The sequence below is a fragment of the Rana temporaria genome, chromosome 4, assembly GCF_905171775.1.
Source record: "Rana temporaria chromosome 4, aRanTem1.1, whole genome shotgun sequence".
Lineage (NCBI taxonomy): Eukaryota > Metazoa > Chordata > Amphibia > Anura > Ranidae > Rana > Rana temporaria.
This window is the reverse complement of record NC_053492.1, coordinates 272980579-272995512: the sequence shown is the minus strand read 5'-3', so window position 1 is coordinate 272995512 and position 14934 is coordinate 272980579. Positions and strand designations below refer to the sequence as shown.

General features: G+C 42.2%; 1 protein-coding gene across 1 annotated transcript in view; it reads right to left on the bottom strand.

The window, feature by feature from the left end:
* The window catches only part of DCBLD1 (discoidin, CUB and LCCL domain containing 1), a 101726-nt gene extending 89615 nt beyond the window's left edge, over positions 1-12111 (bottom strand). Inside the window, exon 1 of the mRNA XM_040350300.1 lies at positions 11678-12111. Coding sequence (XP_040206234.1) covers positions 11678-11768 — 91 coding nt within the window. The 5' untranslated portion in view covers positions 11769-12111. The remainder of the gene's footprint in view (positions 1-11677) is intronic.
* Between the last annotated feature and the right edge of the window lie 2823 nt (positions 12112-14934).

Here is a 14934-nt window from a genome sequence, read left to right as displayed (position 1 = left end):
ACTCATTAAGCGCTAGACACATGAGCTATGGAAAGGGAGATGGGGAGGTAAGAATAAATCATCACTATGCTATATTTGTATAGTCTCCTCCTCAATGTACTCACTATTTTAATCTTGGTTCCTAATCATACATTGGGGGTTATTTACTAAAGGCAAATCCACTTTGCACTACAAGTTCACTTTCATGTGCAGTCACTGTAGATCTGAGGGGGACTTGCCAGGAGAATAACAAAAAACAACATTTTGGCTTGCACATGATTGGATGATAAAATCAGCAGAGCTTCCCCTTATTTCAGATATTCCCCTCAGATCTACAGCGACTGCACTTCCAAATGCACTTGTAGTGCAAAGTGGATTTGCTTTTGGTAAATCAACCCCAAAGTCTGCTGCTTCACAAACTCTACCAAGTGAACCACTACATGACCTGTGCTTAGTAAAACTCCTTTATAGCCAATATACAAAAATTTATAAGAGTCACTATAGGGTGAGAGAACAGAGAGACTCATCTAGTTAACACAACATGGGAACACCACATCCTATATTATATGGCAGGGATATGCAATTAGCGGGCCTCCAGCTGTTGCAGAACTACAAGTCCCATGAGGCATAGCAAGACTCCGACAGCCACAAGCATGACACCCAGAGGCAGAGGCATGATGGGACTTGTAGTTTTGCAATGGCTGGAGGTTCGCCAATTGCATATCCCTGTTATATGCGGTCCCAAGCATGAAATATCAGGCTAATCGTTGCTAAATAAAAAACTAAAATCTAGGTCCAGAGTAAAATAAAAGATGACACTGCTGACACCCCTTCTGAAGTTCAAGTGTCTGACTAGCATACTGATCTATATTGGGTTTAATACCTTCTGAAGTACTGAACAATATGCAGGATCAGGCTTTAAACTTGGCACATTTGTCCCACCCAGGTCAGTATTGAAGTCAGAGGATCATCATGGTGGCCAGGCAACTGACATTTTCTCTTGACAAGGTTTAATGTAACAGATATGAAGTGCCACAGCTGTGATGTGAAAGTGTGGGGCAAGATGATGGTTGAGGCTTTGAGTCAGCCGATATAGTCTTCAAGATACTTCACTTGCTTACAGTGCCTTAAAGTATTCATACCCCTTGGAAATGTTTCACATTTTGTCATGTTACAACCAAAAACGTAAATGTATGTTATGTGATAGACCAACACAAAGTGGCACATAATTGTGAAGTGGAAGGAAAATGATAAAATGGTTTTCATGTGAAAAGTGTGGCATGTAACCAGCTCCCCCAGAGTCAAAAATTTGTAGAACCACCGTTCTCTGCAATTACAGTTGCAAGTCTTTTTGGGGGATGTCTCTACCAGCTGCCTGGCACATCTAAACATTTTTGCTTATTCTTCTTTGCAAAGTACCTGTATTTCAAATTTATAATTTTCCTTCCACGTCACAATTACGGTATGTGGCACTTTGTGTTGGTCCATCACATAAAATCCCAATAAAATACATTTATGTTTTTGGTTGTAACATGACAAAATATGGAATATGTCAAAGGGTATGAATACTTTTTCAAAGCACTGCATATTTTAGTTGACCCAACCTTTTATAATCAGGAGTACAGGATAATCCACTACCTCAGCGTTATCTTATTCTGCCCAGAGCCAGGAAAGAAGAAACCAAATAGTAAGACAGGAGTAGTAGTGGGATAAGTGACTGTCATTGTCCCTTGAGGGGGACACAAAAATGGTATGCAACCATGACACTGGTAGTACCGGAAAAACTTGTAAATTGGTAAATCTGGTCTGTGCATTAGTAACCAATCAACTTCTAAATTCAGCTTGTTCTACTCGATCCACATATTCTTAGCACAACTAGGGCGGCGTGGCCCGCTCGCTTCTCGGTTCTTCCTTCCCTCCTCCACCACCCATCTTCCTCCTCCTTTTCCTCTCTTCTTTCTTAATTTTTCTCCTTCTCTCTTTTACATTAATCAGTTGTGTTTCTATTACTTTGTTTTCTCAATCTTCATTGTTTCTCCATACCACACACTATTAACAACCCGACATAGGAGACAAACTCATTGGACTCACATTGAGTTCCCATTGTGCTGAATTTCAGATAGTATATACTAACATGTTCCATCCTATACTCAGTGGCGTCACTAGGGTTGGTGTCACCTGGTGCGGTAAAACATGGTGTCACCCCCCTCTGTCTAGGCTGCCCAGCACCAAGCAGGCAGCGCACGTGGCGCACCCCAAACCAGCCCCTGTAAATGATAGTATAGGGCAGTATAGTGACAGGTTAGGTTAGTATGGAGTGGTATAGTGGCAGGTTGGTGTAGTGGGGTGGTATAGGGCATGTTGGGGTGGTACAGGGCAGGTTGGTGTGGCACTGGGCAAGTTAGGGTGGCACTGGGCAAGTTAGGGTGGCACTGGGCAAGTTAGGGTGGCACTGGGCAAGTTAGGGTGGCACTGGGCAAGTTAGGGTGGCACTGGGCAAGTTAGGGTGGCACTGGGCAGGCTGGGCATGTCAGCTAAAAATAAATAAATGGGATGGTGTCACCCCTCTAGTGGGTGTCACCCGGTGCGGACCGCACCCCCCTAGCAACGCCTCTGCCTATACTGTAAACACCTGATGATTACATGTGTTGTATTTATATACTGAAAAAAAAATTAAGACATATTTACCGCTAAATTCAGCTTGTTCAATAAATCTCTCAAAAAAAAAAAAAAAAAAAAGCCGATTGGTTACTAGGCCCGATTCCTCCCTTAAATGGAGAACAGGGACGCACCTGACTTCTGATGTGAGGCGTATCCATATTAGGTGTGAAATCCTAGCCTTGCACCAAATTGTGAGGTCAATGTATATACTCCAATGCCAAATTACAGCTTTAAAAATAGCACACATCTAGGAGAAAATAAAAATAAAATATACTTACCTTGGAGGAGCATCTTTTAAGATCTGAGATACTCAACATTCCTAGGATCTCGCCTGGTAAGGGTATTTTTTCTCCCCCTACATTTCTATATTAAAAGATGCGACATGAGTGTGGGCCACTGGTGAATAAGCGAACCTTATATTTTGATGGTCAAGTATGATTCCGCAGTCTCTCAGTTAGACCGAAGGGTTTTTTTTTTTTAAACTGCACCAAAAATTGACAAGCATTTAGCATGGTGAAAAGGTCCCAAAATAGCCCTCCGGCCCCATTATCTTTGAATTGTCAACATACTTTACTTCCATTTCAGTGTACACAATACTCTGAAACCTCAGAATGAATCTACTGTCTTGAGTAACAATGACCACAGATGGGTTCATCAAGTATGATGAAAGCGAAGATATCCAACTCATTACAGAGACAATATACGGTCACCAATGTATTCTAGAAAACTAAAATACTGTATTTATTGGCATATAACACTCACTTTTTTACCCTGAAAATAGAGGGCAAACTGTGCCTGCGTGTTATACGCAAGGGCTGGGGAACGTTTTTTCCCTGAAACTTCCCTCTTAAAAAGTTTTACGCCGCCCCCTCCCATGGGCTACAGGAGAGTCAAGGCGCCCACTAACACACAGCTCCTTTCTCTATCTGCAACGTAGAGAGCATCCTGACTCTCCCGTAGTCCAAGGGAGGGGGGTGAGCACGGCACTCCACACCAGGGAGAAAGCCTTGCATTACTGTGTGAAGTTACAGACAGAAGAACAGGAAGTGAGGATTTCTCAGAAGAAATAAAGGACATTTAAAAGCAAAATCGAAGGATGAGGTAAGTGAAGGAGGACTGCACTAAGGTAAAGGAAGCTATTTAGGAAAAAAAAAAAATCCCCACCAATTCTTAACCTACCTTTTGGAGCCAAGCCAACCCCCTCCTCCTTCCCTATGCTCTCTTTCACCCCCCCCCCCACTTCTACCCCCTTTATTAGTTTGTGTCTTTCTCTGTACCTTCATACTCCAACCACTACAAGCTATCAAGTTCCTTACATCCACCACTTTCTCCTCCATCTAAAGCTATTTTCAGCCCTATAACAAGTTATCCCAAGAACACCATCGCCAATGCGCAACTTTGCTTTTTTAATATCTCCTTTATTGGGGACTCCCAAGTATTTTTATATTACCACAAAATTAGAACTCTGTCTTTCTTTAGGGTCTTAAGCCAAAAGTTGTGGATTTTACACACAAACCTGTTATGTTTCTATATCCCCCCCCCCCCCCCAAAAAAAAAAAAAAAAAAACACATTCTCAGGCAATAACAATTCTGTTTCATCTTAAAACTGGCAAGGCATAATAGCCACGTAATGTGGGTATGACTATAAAATGACTGCATATATAAATGCATGAAGTCCTCATGCATCCTTATCTATTGCCATGGTTATGGTCTCCCAGCTTCAATAAGGCATTTTAAACCAGCCAGACAATGACCCATGTTGTCGGTCTGATGTCCTACATCAGGGTTTGACAAATTTGCTTGGAATCTAGGAGCCAGCTAAAAAAGTTAGGAGCCAGAAAACGCACCGCGTCCCGACGAGCTTGCGCGCAGAAGCGAACACATACGTGAGCAGCGCCCGCATATGTAAACGGTGTTCAAACCACACATGTGAGGTATCGCCGCGATTAGTAGAGCGAGAACAATAATTCTAGCCCTAGACCTCTTCTGTAACTCAAAACATGCAACCTGTAGATTTTTTTAAACATCGCCTATGAAGATTTTAAAGGGTAAAAGTCTGTCGGCATTCCACGAGCGGACGCAATTTTGAAGCGTGACATGTTGGGTATGAATTTACTCGGCGTAACATTATCTTTCATAATATAAAAAAAATGGGGATAACTTTACTGTTGTCTTATTTTTTAATTAAAAAAAGTGTAATTTTTTCCCAAAAAAAGTGCGCATTTTATTCTCTAGGGTGTTAGGATAAAAAATATATATAATGTTTGGGGGTTCTAATTAGAGGGAAGAAGATGGCAGTGAAAATAGTGAAAAATGACATTAGAATTGCTGTTTAAAGCGGTGGTTCACCCTAAAAACGACTTTCCCCTATTACACTGCCCCCCCCCACATTACAATACGATTATGCCTATAATTTTTTTTTTGCTGCTGTACATACCTGGGTACAGCTATTCACCCGTGTCCTCCGGGTTGCGAGTCCCGCGGGAGTGGGCGTTCCTAACATGGCGGCGATTGACGTTTTGACAAAAAAAAAAAAGCTCCCCCCGTCGCGTAAGCCGCGTCACGACTGGCGAAAGGAGCCGAACGGCGATGCGCAGGCGCAGTACAGCGCCGACTCGCCGTTCGGCCCCTTTCGCCAATCGTGACGCGGCTTACGCGACGGGGGGAGCTTGTTTTTTTGTCAAAACGTCAATCGCCGCCATGTTAGGAACGCCCACTCCCGCGGGACTCGCAACCCGGAGGACACGGGTGAATAGCTGTACCCAGGTATGTACAGCAGCAAAAAAAAAAAATTATAGGCATAATCGTATTGTAATGTGGGGGGCAGTGTAATAGGGGAAAGTCGTTTTTAGGGTGAACCACCGCTTTAACTTGTAATGCTTAACTTGTAATACCAACGGCCACCACCAGATGGCGCCAGCTCACACAAGGAAGAGCTGGGGACTTCCAAGCCAAGTCGCCAGGAGGCTATTTCTAGTCGCCATGGCGACTGGGATTTGTCGAGCCCTGTCCTACATGACTTGTTCTGGTATGCTTCCATGTACTCTACCTATTCCATTTTATCACTCTCCCTTTCCAAAGCTAAGCAATACGTTTTACAAATGCTTCTATCCTAAATATATACAGTACAGGGTTACCAAATATGAATTACTCCAACATTTACCAATTAAGAGGGAATCAATATCTGTCTCCCACACTCAATAGGCTAGTCATTGTTTTATGCATTTTCCTCCAAACTTACATGATACTATTTAGAAATATTTTCCCACGCTAATTATGTATTTCATAATGGATTTTCCTGTGATCTGGAGGAACGTGTCATTAAAGTTATACACAAAACCTGTCTGAAAAGCTAGTCAGACAACAGCTAATAAGCTTGTAATCTACAACTATGACAGAGCAGTTACTAATTCATCAATGAAACCTATAGAACTGTACCTGGATGAACATGAACAATACTTTGACACAGACAACACCATCACCTGACGAATATGCTAGGGTATACGTCATATGGCCGAAACCCAGAAATCAACTAATGAATACCTGTTGAGAGAAATGTGGGGCTGCCACTGCATTCCTCCTGAAGATGCTAATATACTGGCTATCTTCAATACATTGGAGTAACAAACCTGGAACAAACCCTGAGCAAAAGAACGTCAGAATTTGTTACATATTTTCTTGGTACACATTAAGCTGGTCACATACAGCAAAGCTTTTTTCATTTAGCCGGCGGCCTAAACAAAAACAACTGAACCGATCCCCACATTCACATTTTCAAGGTAGATCTGAGAATCCTCCCCACTTTGTCATTGTATTCAGACAGCGGAGTAGTCAGCTGGACTCCTCCGCTGTCCAAATACACTGATCAGTGCTGCAGCCTATTGGCTGCAGTGTTGATCAAACTAAAGTTTTCCAGCCAGGCCACTTATGAACAGTTGATCAGTAGATCTAATGCTCTCAAACAAGACCAGCCATAGATGGATCAAAATTTGTCCGGTCCCTGCTGAATTTTGGTACAATCTTCGGTCAGTTTAAGCGCACTGAAACCAAAGCAGTGGCCAATTATGCACATTATTTTCCAATTCTATCCTGATCCATAACATCTTACATTTGTCTTGGGACACCATCCAGTAAAATGGCCTAACACTTCAATATTATTATCCAATTAATGTGCAACATAAAATGACTAAATCAGCACACAATAGAATAGACATAACCTACTTTCTGATCGATTTAGGCTTGATTTAGATCCGAGTCGATCAGCCAGGGCATACATTTTTCAATTGTGTTGCAGTGATCAGCAGCACTAAAATGCAATTGTATTTTGATCGATCAGTGACTGCATGTTGAAAATAGAGATGGTAACAATAACTTATCATCATAATTTACAATCAGATTTTTCAACCATTGATCAAAATCCACATCCAGGTTTGTGGCATATCAATCAACTATGGATCAATATTCCTATCAGGAGAGATTAATTGGAAAATAAATCGACCATGCGCCAGAGCATACAAGGCCACTATAGGACTAGAGCTCCAGGGGGTTTTCAGTCGTTTATTCATAGCCCAGAGCAGATATGATGGAACATTTGGCTCCATATGGGGTAAACCAGGGGCCCCCCACCCCTGGGCCACAGACACAGGCCGATAACTGCCTTTGCCTGCTGAAGGTAGGACTACACAGGGAAGGCAGAGATTGAAAGGGGGCACTCTGATGTAAGAGAGGAAAGGGAGGAGGTGGATATGACTGCAAGGGGCACTGTAATGTAAAGAGGCACTGTGATATAAAGGGGATTGCACTCTAAAGGACAGGGCTGGACTGGGACAAAAATGTGGCCCTGGACATCATCCAGACCGGCCCAGGGCACAGCACCAAGGTACAGTGCACATTAGGGCACAGCACATCGGGGTACAGGGCACAGCACATTGGGGTACAGGGCACAGCACGTACAGGACATCCTTCCTGCGCTACTCTGTATGCTTGCTAAATCTCGATCTACCCGTAAGGAGCCAGCTGTCAGCGATTGATGGGTAGATCGCCGTAGACCTCCGACCAGCCCACTGAGCCATCGGCCCACCGGGAATCTCCCTGTAGTCCCGATGGCCAGTCCATCCCTGCTAACGGACACTGTAATCATTAGAGTGCTCCTTTACAGGGCACGCTCCTTTGAATATTTGTAATGGGGAGTGCCATGTAAAGGGGACTGCGATATAAAGGGGCACTGTGATTTGTGATGTGAAGGTACATAGTATAGTAGATATAAAAAGGAGGACTGTGCTGAAAAGTGGGGATGTGAAGGGGGGGCTAAGGCCCAACTCTGAACACCCTGCCCCCCTTCCCCGGTGCCAAAAAGGTTGGTGACTGCTGGTGTAAAACTACAGAAGCAGCAATATATTTTGCGCTGTGCTTCAATTGCATGTAAATGATTGCTACTGCATGCTACTTGTGTAGCTTACACCATAGGGAGCCATTTGTTCAAGCTGTGAAGTTATCTATTGATACCCCCTAATGATTTAGTAACATTACTAAAGTACTTTAAAAATCGCTCTTGAAATTCTAACTAAATTAAAACTAAGTAATGGCCTTTAGATCACATTTGACTATGGACTGCTGTGATCAATTGCACAAACCTCCTCCCGTCTGATTATACACAATCCCCACAACCCACAAACAACAGCAATTGCAGGACAAGTCAATGGCAAGTTGGTTTGTGTGACTGATTGCAGCAATCTGTTACTAGTCTGGCCTGTGTAGTTAAGGCCGCAGTGACAGCTAAAGATAACCCAAAAAGATATGATGAACATACATGCCTTTACTCAGCAATCTGACCATGCCAGAGGTACAAACATTCACAAAAAGGTATCCAAGGACTGCAGCACTGCAAGACTAATAAAAAGGGGATGGAAGTTTTCATCGAATGCCTTTATTCATAGTAGAGATAACCTGGCACCACAGTTTACAGCTATGGGTGCATACTATGGTAGATTTCTGTTCACAGAAAATCACGTCAGTACATTCCATAACGCCATCAGAGATTTGACGAATGTCATTCAAAAAGTATTTCAAAGTCTAGTTTCCTTTTGGAATAAAATGGAATTCCACACACACTGTTAGAATTTCGTTTGATGAAAATTCTCTATCCTGATCCTTCAATCTTTAAAACAATTAATCGATCAACCCCATATACTATTAGAAAATCAAACAAACGTTCCAAAATGGAAACAAAAAAACAAAACAAAAACAAAAAAAGTTCCAAATTTTCCCAGACAAAAATTATACCTTTGTATGGCTATAAAAAAAAATAAAAAAAAACTTTAATGTAAAAATGATCCTGCAGGTAGTTTATCTGTGTATGATGTGTGCAGTCCCGGTCCAGTGAGGAGATTTTGTCCATCATTTAGGTGCATTGTTCCCAGTCATATGGTGACAGCACTTAGCATTGCAGGCTGTTCATGTATAGTCAGCACTTGCACTTTTACCAATTGGATGAGTACCTAAACACACTGCACTCCTTACAATGTGATTGTAAAGTTTACCTGATCCATGTTAAATGCTACAAAACCAGAACACAATACAACACTAAACAAAATCAGATACCATATGTAAAGCATTCACACCTCGAAAAATGTGTTCATTCATTGTATAGTACAATACTAAAAGTTAACAAGATGGGAGGTTCCCTATAAAAGTGGATATACACACACACATAATTATATATATATATATATATATATATATATATATATATATATATATATATATATATATATATACATATACACACACACATATATACATATATATATACACACACACACACACATATATATATATATCAAATCTGTAATGAACAAATGATTTACTATAATAGGATTAACCCATTCAAATACATTTTGTATCATACAGAAAGCACTATAATATGTCTTGGTAACAATCATGTTGGTTAATATGGTACCTGCACCTTATGAATTGTGCTGCACCATGCAATCTATTGGCTTTCCCCCCCCAAAAAATAAATAACTACAGTAAAACCTTGGTTTGCGAGCATAATTCCTTCCAGAAACATGCTTGTAATCCAAAGCACTTGTATATCAAAGCATTTTTTTTACAAGGTATAAAAAGAGAAGAGAGGCGCCTCTAAGTGTAGCAATAAGTTGCTAAATATTGTGCCTTCATTAAATGTAACCATATTGCTACACTTAGTATAAAAAAGAAGAAGAGAGGAGCCTCTAAGTGTAGAAATATGGTTACATTTAATGAAGGTACAACAATTAGCAACTTATTGCTACACTTAGAGGCTCCTCTTATTTTTTATACTCAGTTGTGACACAACGCTACTCTTATATCAAGACATCGCTTGTATATCAAGGCAAAATTTATTAAAACATTTTGCTTGTCTTGCAAAACGCTCTCAAACCAAGGTTTTACTGTAATAGACAGTTCAAACACAATGTTTCTGACTACAATAAATGATTACACAACACGTTCTATATTTGAAAACATTGAAGTCTACAATTTCTTTAAAATCCATAACAAAAAACATGGGTAGATTGTGACTTGTACGTTGCCCATAATACAAACATGCTAAAGCTGGAGGAGAACCAACACTTTACTATGACAGACAAGTGTAACGACATCTAGCTAGAGGTCTATTCATCAATGTTTTCTCCATAAGATTCTATTAGGAAATAAGGGGTAATAGTTGGGTGAATCTTGAGTAAGGGCTGGGTAAAAGCAGGCTTCATTCACCCTTGTGTGACTTGACACGTGACATTAAACAACAAAGTCGCACATCGTGTTTTTCAATGACAATCGTTCATATATGTGCAACTTAAAGTCACTGGGACTTTAAACAAGTTCCTGCACTACTTTGGGCTGACTTTCATGTGACTTGAGTACTACAGAATGTAAACGTTACATGAAAGCCGCACCTGAATGTTATGCATGCGACAGTTATCCATTATCATTGGTCAAAGCCAAAGTCGCATCCAAAGTTGCACTGCAAAGTCGCACAACCTAAGGGTTGGGTAAAAGTCAGGTGAATCTTGGATGAAGGTTGCATTAAACAGTTGGGTCAATCTTGGGTATAATATAGGTTGCATTAAAAAGTTGGGTCAATCTTGGGTATAGGTTGCATTAAAAAGTTGGGTAATTCTTGGGTTTGGGTTGCATTATAAAGTTGGGTAAATCTTGGGTTTGGGTTGCATTATAAAGTTGGGTAAATCTTGGGTTTGGGTTGCATTATAAAGTTGGGTAAATCTTGGGTTTGGGTTGCATTATAAAGTTGGGTAAATCTTGGGTTTAGGTTGCAATTAAAAAGTTGGGTAAATCTTGGGTATAGGTTGCATTAAAAAGTTGGGTAAATCTTGGGTTTGGGTTGCATTATAAAGTTGGGTAAATCTTGGGTTTAAGTTGCAATTAAAAAGTTGGGTAAATCTTGGGTTTGGGTTGCAATTAAAAAGTTGGGTAAATCTTGGGTATAGGTTGTATAAAAGTTGAGTGACTCTTCAATAAAGGTTCCAAGAAAAATTGGCTAATTCCTCAGTATAGGTTACATAAAAATTGGGAAAATCTTGGGAGTATAAGTTGCAAAAAGATTGGGTAAATCTTGGGCAGAGGCTGCAAAAAAAGTTGGGTAAATCCTGCCTAAAAGATAGGTAAATCTTGGGTGAAGATAAAGGAACCTTGAGGCTGGACATACATATATACAATTTTCCTTTAGATTTACCAAACACCATACAGTACAATATGAGGTCAAACCTAAACAACACTTTCAATTTGTATCCAATCAGGTGGGCCCTTGCACTGCATAGTTGAAGGCAAATCTTTAGAAAAATGGTACAGAAAATTGTAAAATGTATAGCCAGCTTTATTAGTGATGGTGCCCACTGAGAAATAAATGTGTAGACAGGGCACATTCACATAATCTTGGGTGAAATGTTGCATTAAAGTTGAGTGCCACCTGGGTGAATCGTGGGTAAACACATAGATGTAGTGCCCCGTAGCTGGCTGTGAGTATGGGGTGCCCACTTACCCAGAGTCTCAGCCCGTAGTGGTGCCGGTGCGGTGAGTGCAGCGAGCAGTGCGGTAAGTAGTAGAGCTCCGGGTCCTGTGATCCCAGCCATGTCTCTGAGAAGTGGCCACTCTCCGGGAAAGTTGTTAGCGGGTTGTCACTAGACGTAGGATATCCTCTCCAGACAGGGAGCCCCCGACTCTCCATACAGAGACACGACGAATAGGAGCCGAGCTGGATAAGAGAGGCGCACATAGACATAGAACGGTCCTCCTCCGGTGTGGACGATCCTCTCCTGCCCCGGTTCACTCACACACACTCCACTACTCCTCCTGATCCCGGGGAGGGGACGAGGGAGGCTTCAACACTGGCCGCAGCAGCGACTCCTGCTGGTGGCTCAGGGGAATGGCATTCAGGTAAGAGAACACGAGGATACGGGGAAAGAGAGTGAAAAGGGGAAGAGAGATCGTTCGCGTGTCTTCTAATTATAGTCATAGACCAATACTGTACTCAGGTGTAAGTGAAGCCAGAACGTTTGAAGTAAAACCAAAGGCAACACTTTTTTTTTTGAATATATTAAGGGAGGGTTGTAATTTTTTTTGCTACATGTGTTCCATTGGGGAAATTTTCCTTCACTTCCTGTCCCTAAGCCAAAACAGGAAGTGAGAGGAAATCTCTACAAAGTGAAGAAATCCCAGAGTGTCGCCACTGGAGGATTTCACCTCTTTTTTTGTTCTGGTGACAAATCAAAATGTGGGTGATAACAGTAAAAAAGACAAATATAGAGAGTGAATCTCCCTAATGAGGACACAGCTCTATCCAAAACGAAAAAAAAAAAAAAGTTTGCCTTCCATTATATTTTAAGTGATACCGTTTTTTGGCTAGAAAAGCAAAAATAAACCTAAAAAAAAAAATGAACAAAGAGCCCCCAAGAGCTTTAAATCACAATGTACCACATAGGTATACACAGCCTATTCTATTAGCATGTGCAACCCAAAGCTCAAACACGCATGCATGTGCATGCCTATGAATATGGCACTAGCACATTGATGTCCCTGCCCGCTAGGAATGCCACCTTATCCCTTTAAACCCAAACACCTTTGAATTACACAGGTTCTGAGGCTAATTAAATACAGACAAGGCGCCAAGTGAGTTTAATTACCACTTTAATCAGCCACACAACCTGTGTAATTAATATGTGTTTGGGTTTAAAGGGGTGAGGTGGCAACCCCTCTGCCCACACAGTAAAAGAAATGGGTAGGCACTTCTCTTATAGCAAAGCCGGTGAGATGGAGATCTTTCCAATCTCACCAGTGCTACACATAGTCTGCCTACATTAAGGCTCCATTCACACCTCAGCGTAGGTGATCTGCCGCGCATTGCAGCGACATCAAATAGGCGTTTTGTCCCGCGAGTTGCGGCGACAAAACGCGACGTTTTAAACATTGTTTTTTGCTGGAGGGGTGATTTTTTACATGGTCAACGATGCCCGAACGCCGAAGCCGCCCGAAAAAAAGGGTCCGGGACTTCTTTTGAGCTTCAGGCGTCTCGGCGTTCGGCGTGGAGATGTGAACCATCTCCATAGCCGACCATGTAAAATCACCCCTCCAGCGTATTAGGGGCGGCTGCGGCGTCGCGCTTCAGGCGTATATACGCCTAGGCGTGAATGCAGCTTTATTCATATTATTTCCTGAAATGACTATACTGTTCTCCCTAAAATATAGTACTACTTTCCATCTTTGCCGGTTTCTATTACTTTCCTTTACCTTTAAAAACTTCAGACAATTATCTTTATAAGTTTATATGGAGTTCTAGAAGATACCAAGTCACCCGCTCAACTCTCAGTGTCGCTGAATAGAATGTGGGCTTGGGATTCCCACATCTCCAGAGAAGTTATCGGCCAGCCCAAATAACCCAGGTGACACAAATCTTCTCCAATGGTTACAGATGGAATTTGATTACACTTGAGGTTCAGATAGGGTCTTCGCATCCAGTAGATCTTTTTATGTGGTTCAGTCCCAAGGACCGCAGGGCGATAATATGCCGTACTTTATCGCACTCTCTTTGTCTCTGGGATATCGCTTGTAAAGTTTATCTCCTCAGGTCCCATATCTCAACAGTCCACATTTCCCCCTGGGCCTTTCTCCAGTGGTGGACTAAAAAGGGCACTGTTTGGATTATTGTTGGGTTAGACAAGGGATCCTTAAACTACGGCCCTCCAGCTGTTGCGGAACGACACATCCCATGAGGCATTGTAAAACTCTGACATTCACAGACATGATGGGAATTGTAGTTCCTGAACAACTGGGGGGCCATAGTTTGAAGACCCATGGGTTAGACCTTCAGAGTACTTCCTTCAAACCTTAAAGCGGAGTTCCGGCCACAATTTCACTTTTTATATATAAATACCCCTGTAATACACAAGCTTAATGTATTCTAGTAAAGTTAGTCTGTAAACTAAGGTCTGTTTTGTTAGGTTGTTACAGCATTTAGACACTTTATAAAATAGAAATTGACTGGGGCCATCTTAAGTGTGGGCATCATGAAGCCAGACTGTATGAATTCCTGGATTTCAGCCTTGCAGATCTCGCACATGCTCAGTGCTGCACAAGCAGTGTCAGATCAGGTTTCAGCACCTGTACTGTCCAAGTCACATGATTCTTCGAGACTGGGGAGTGCACAGACTCCTGGAAAGTTACACCCACTACATTTCCAGGAGTCTGTGCGGTGTAGGTTAGGAAGCTTAAGCACCTAGGTGCAGGAAGTGGGAAGATTAACTATTCTGCCTAGCAACAACACTTTGAAGGCATCTAAAAGGACTTTTCTTAAAGGACTAATGACATTTTTTTAAAACTACTGATGTAATGTTATATTTATGGGTGGAACTCCACTTTAAAGATGCATTCCCCAGAAATGCTTCACCATCATTTTATGAGTTTCCTCAAGCACTTAAAGCGGAGCTGCACCCTAAAGTGGAACCCCCGCTGATCGGAACCCCCCCCGGTGTCACATTTGACACCTTTCAGGTATTAGCACCCACTTCCGGCCACACAGTCTCGGGCAGACTGCGGGCATGACGTCACCTACCGCCCCCTGTTGTGTTCTGGGAACATTCGGCTCCCAGTACACAGCGGGAGCCAATTGGCAGACGTAGAGCGACTCGTGCATGCGCCGTAGGGAACCGGGCAGTGAAGCCGGGGCGCTTCACTTCCTGGTTCCCTCACCGAGGATGGCGGGGGGCAGCAGAGTGACAAGCGATCGCTCGTCCTCTGATGTGG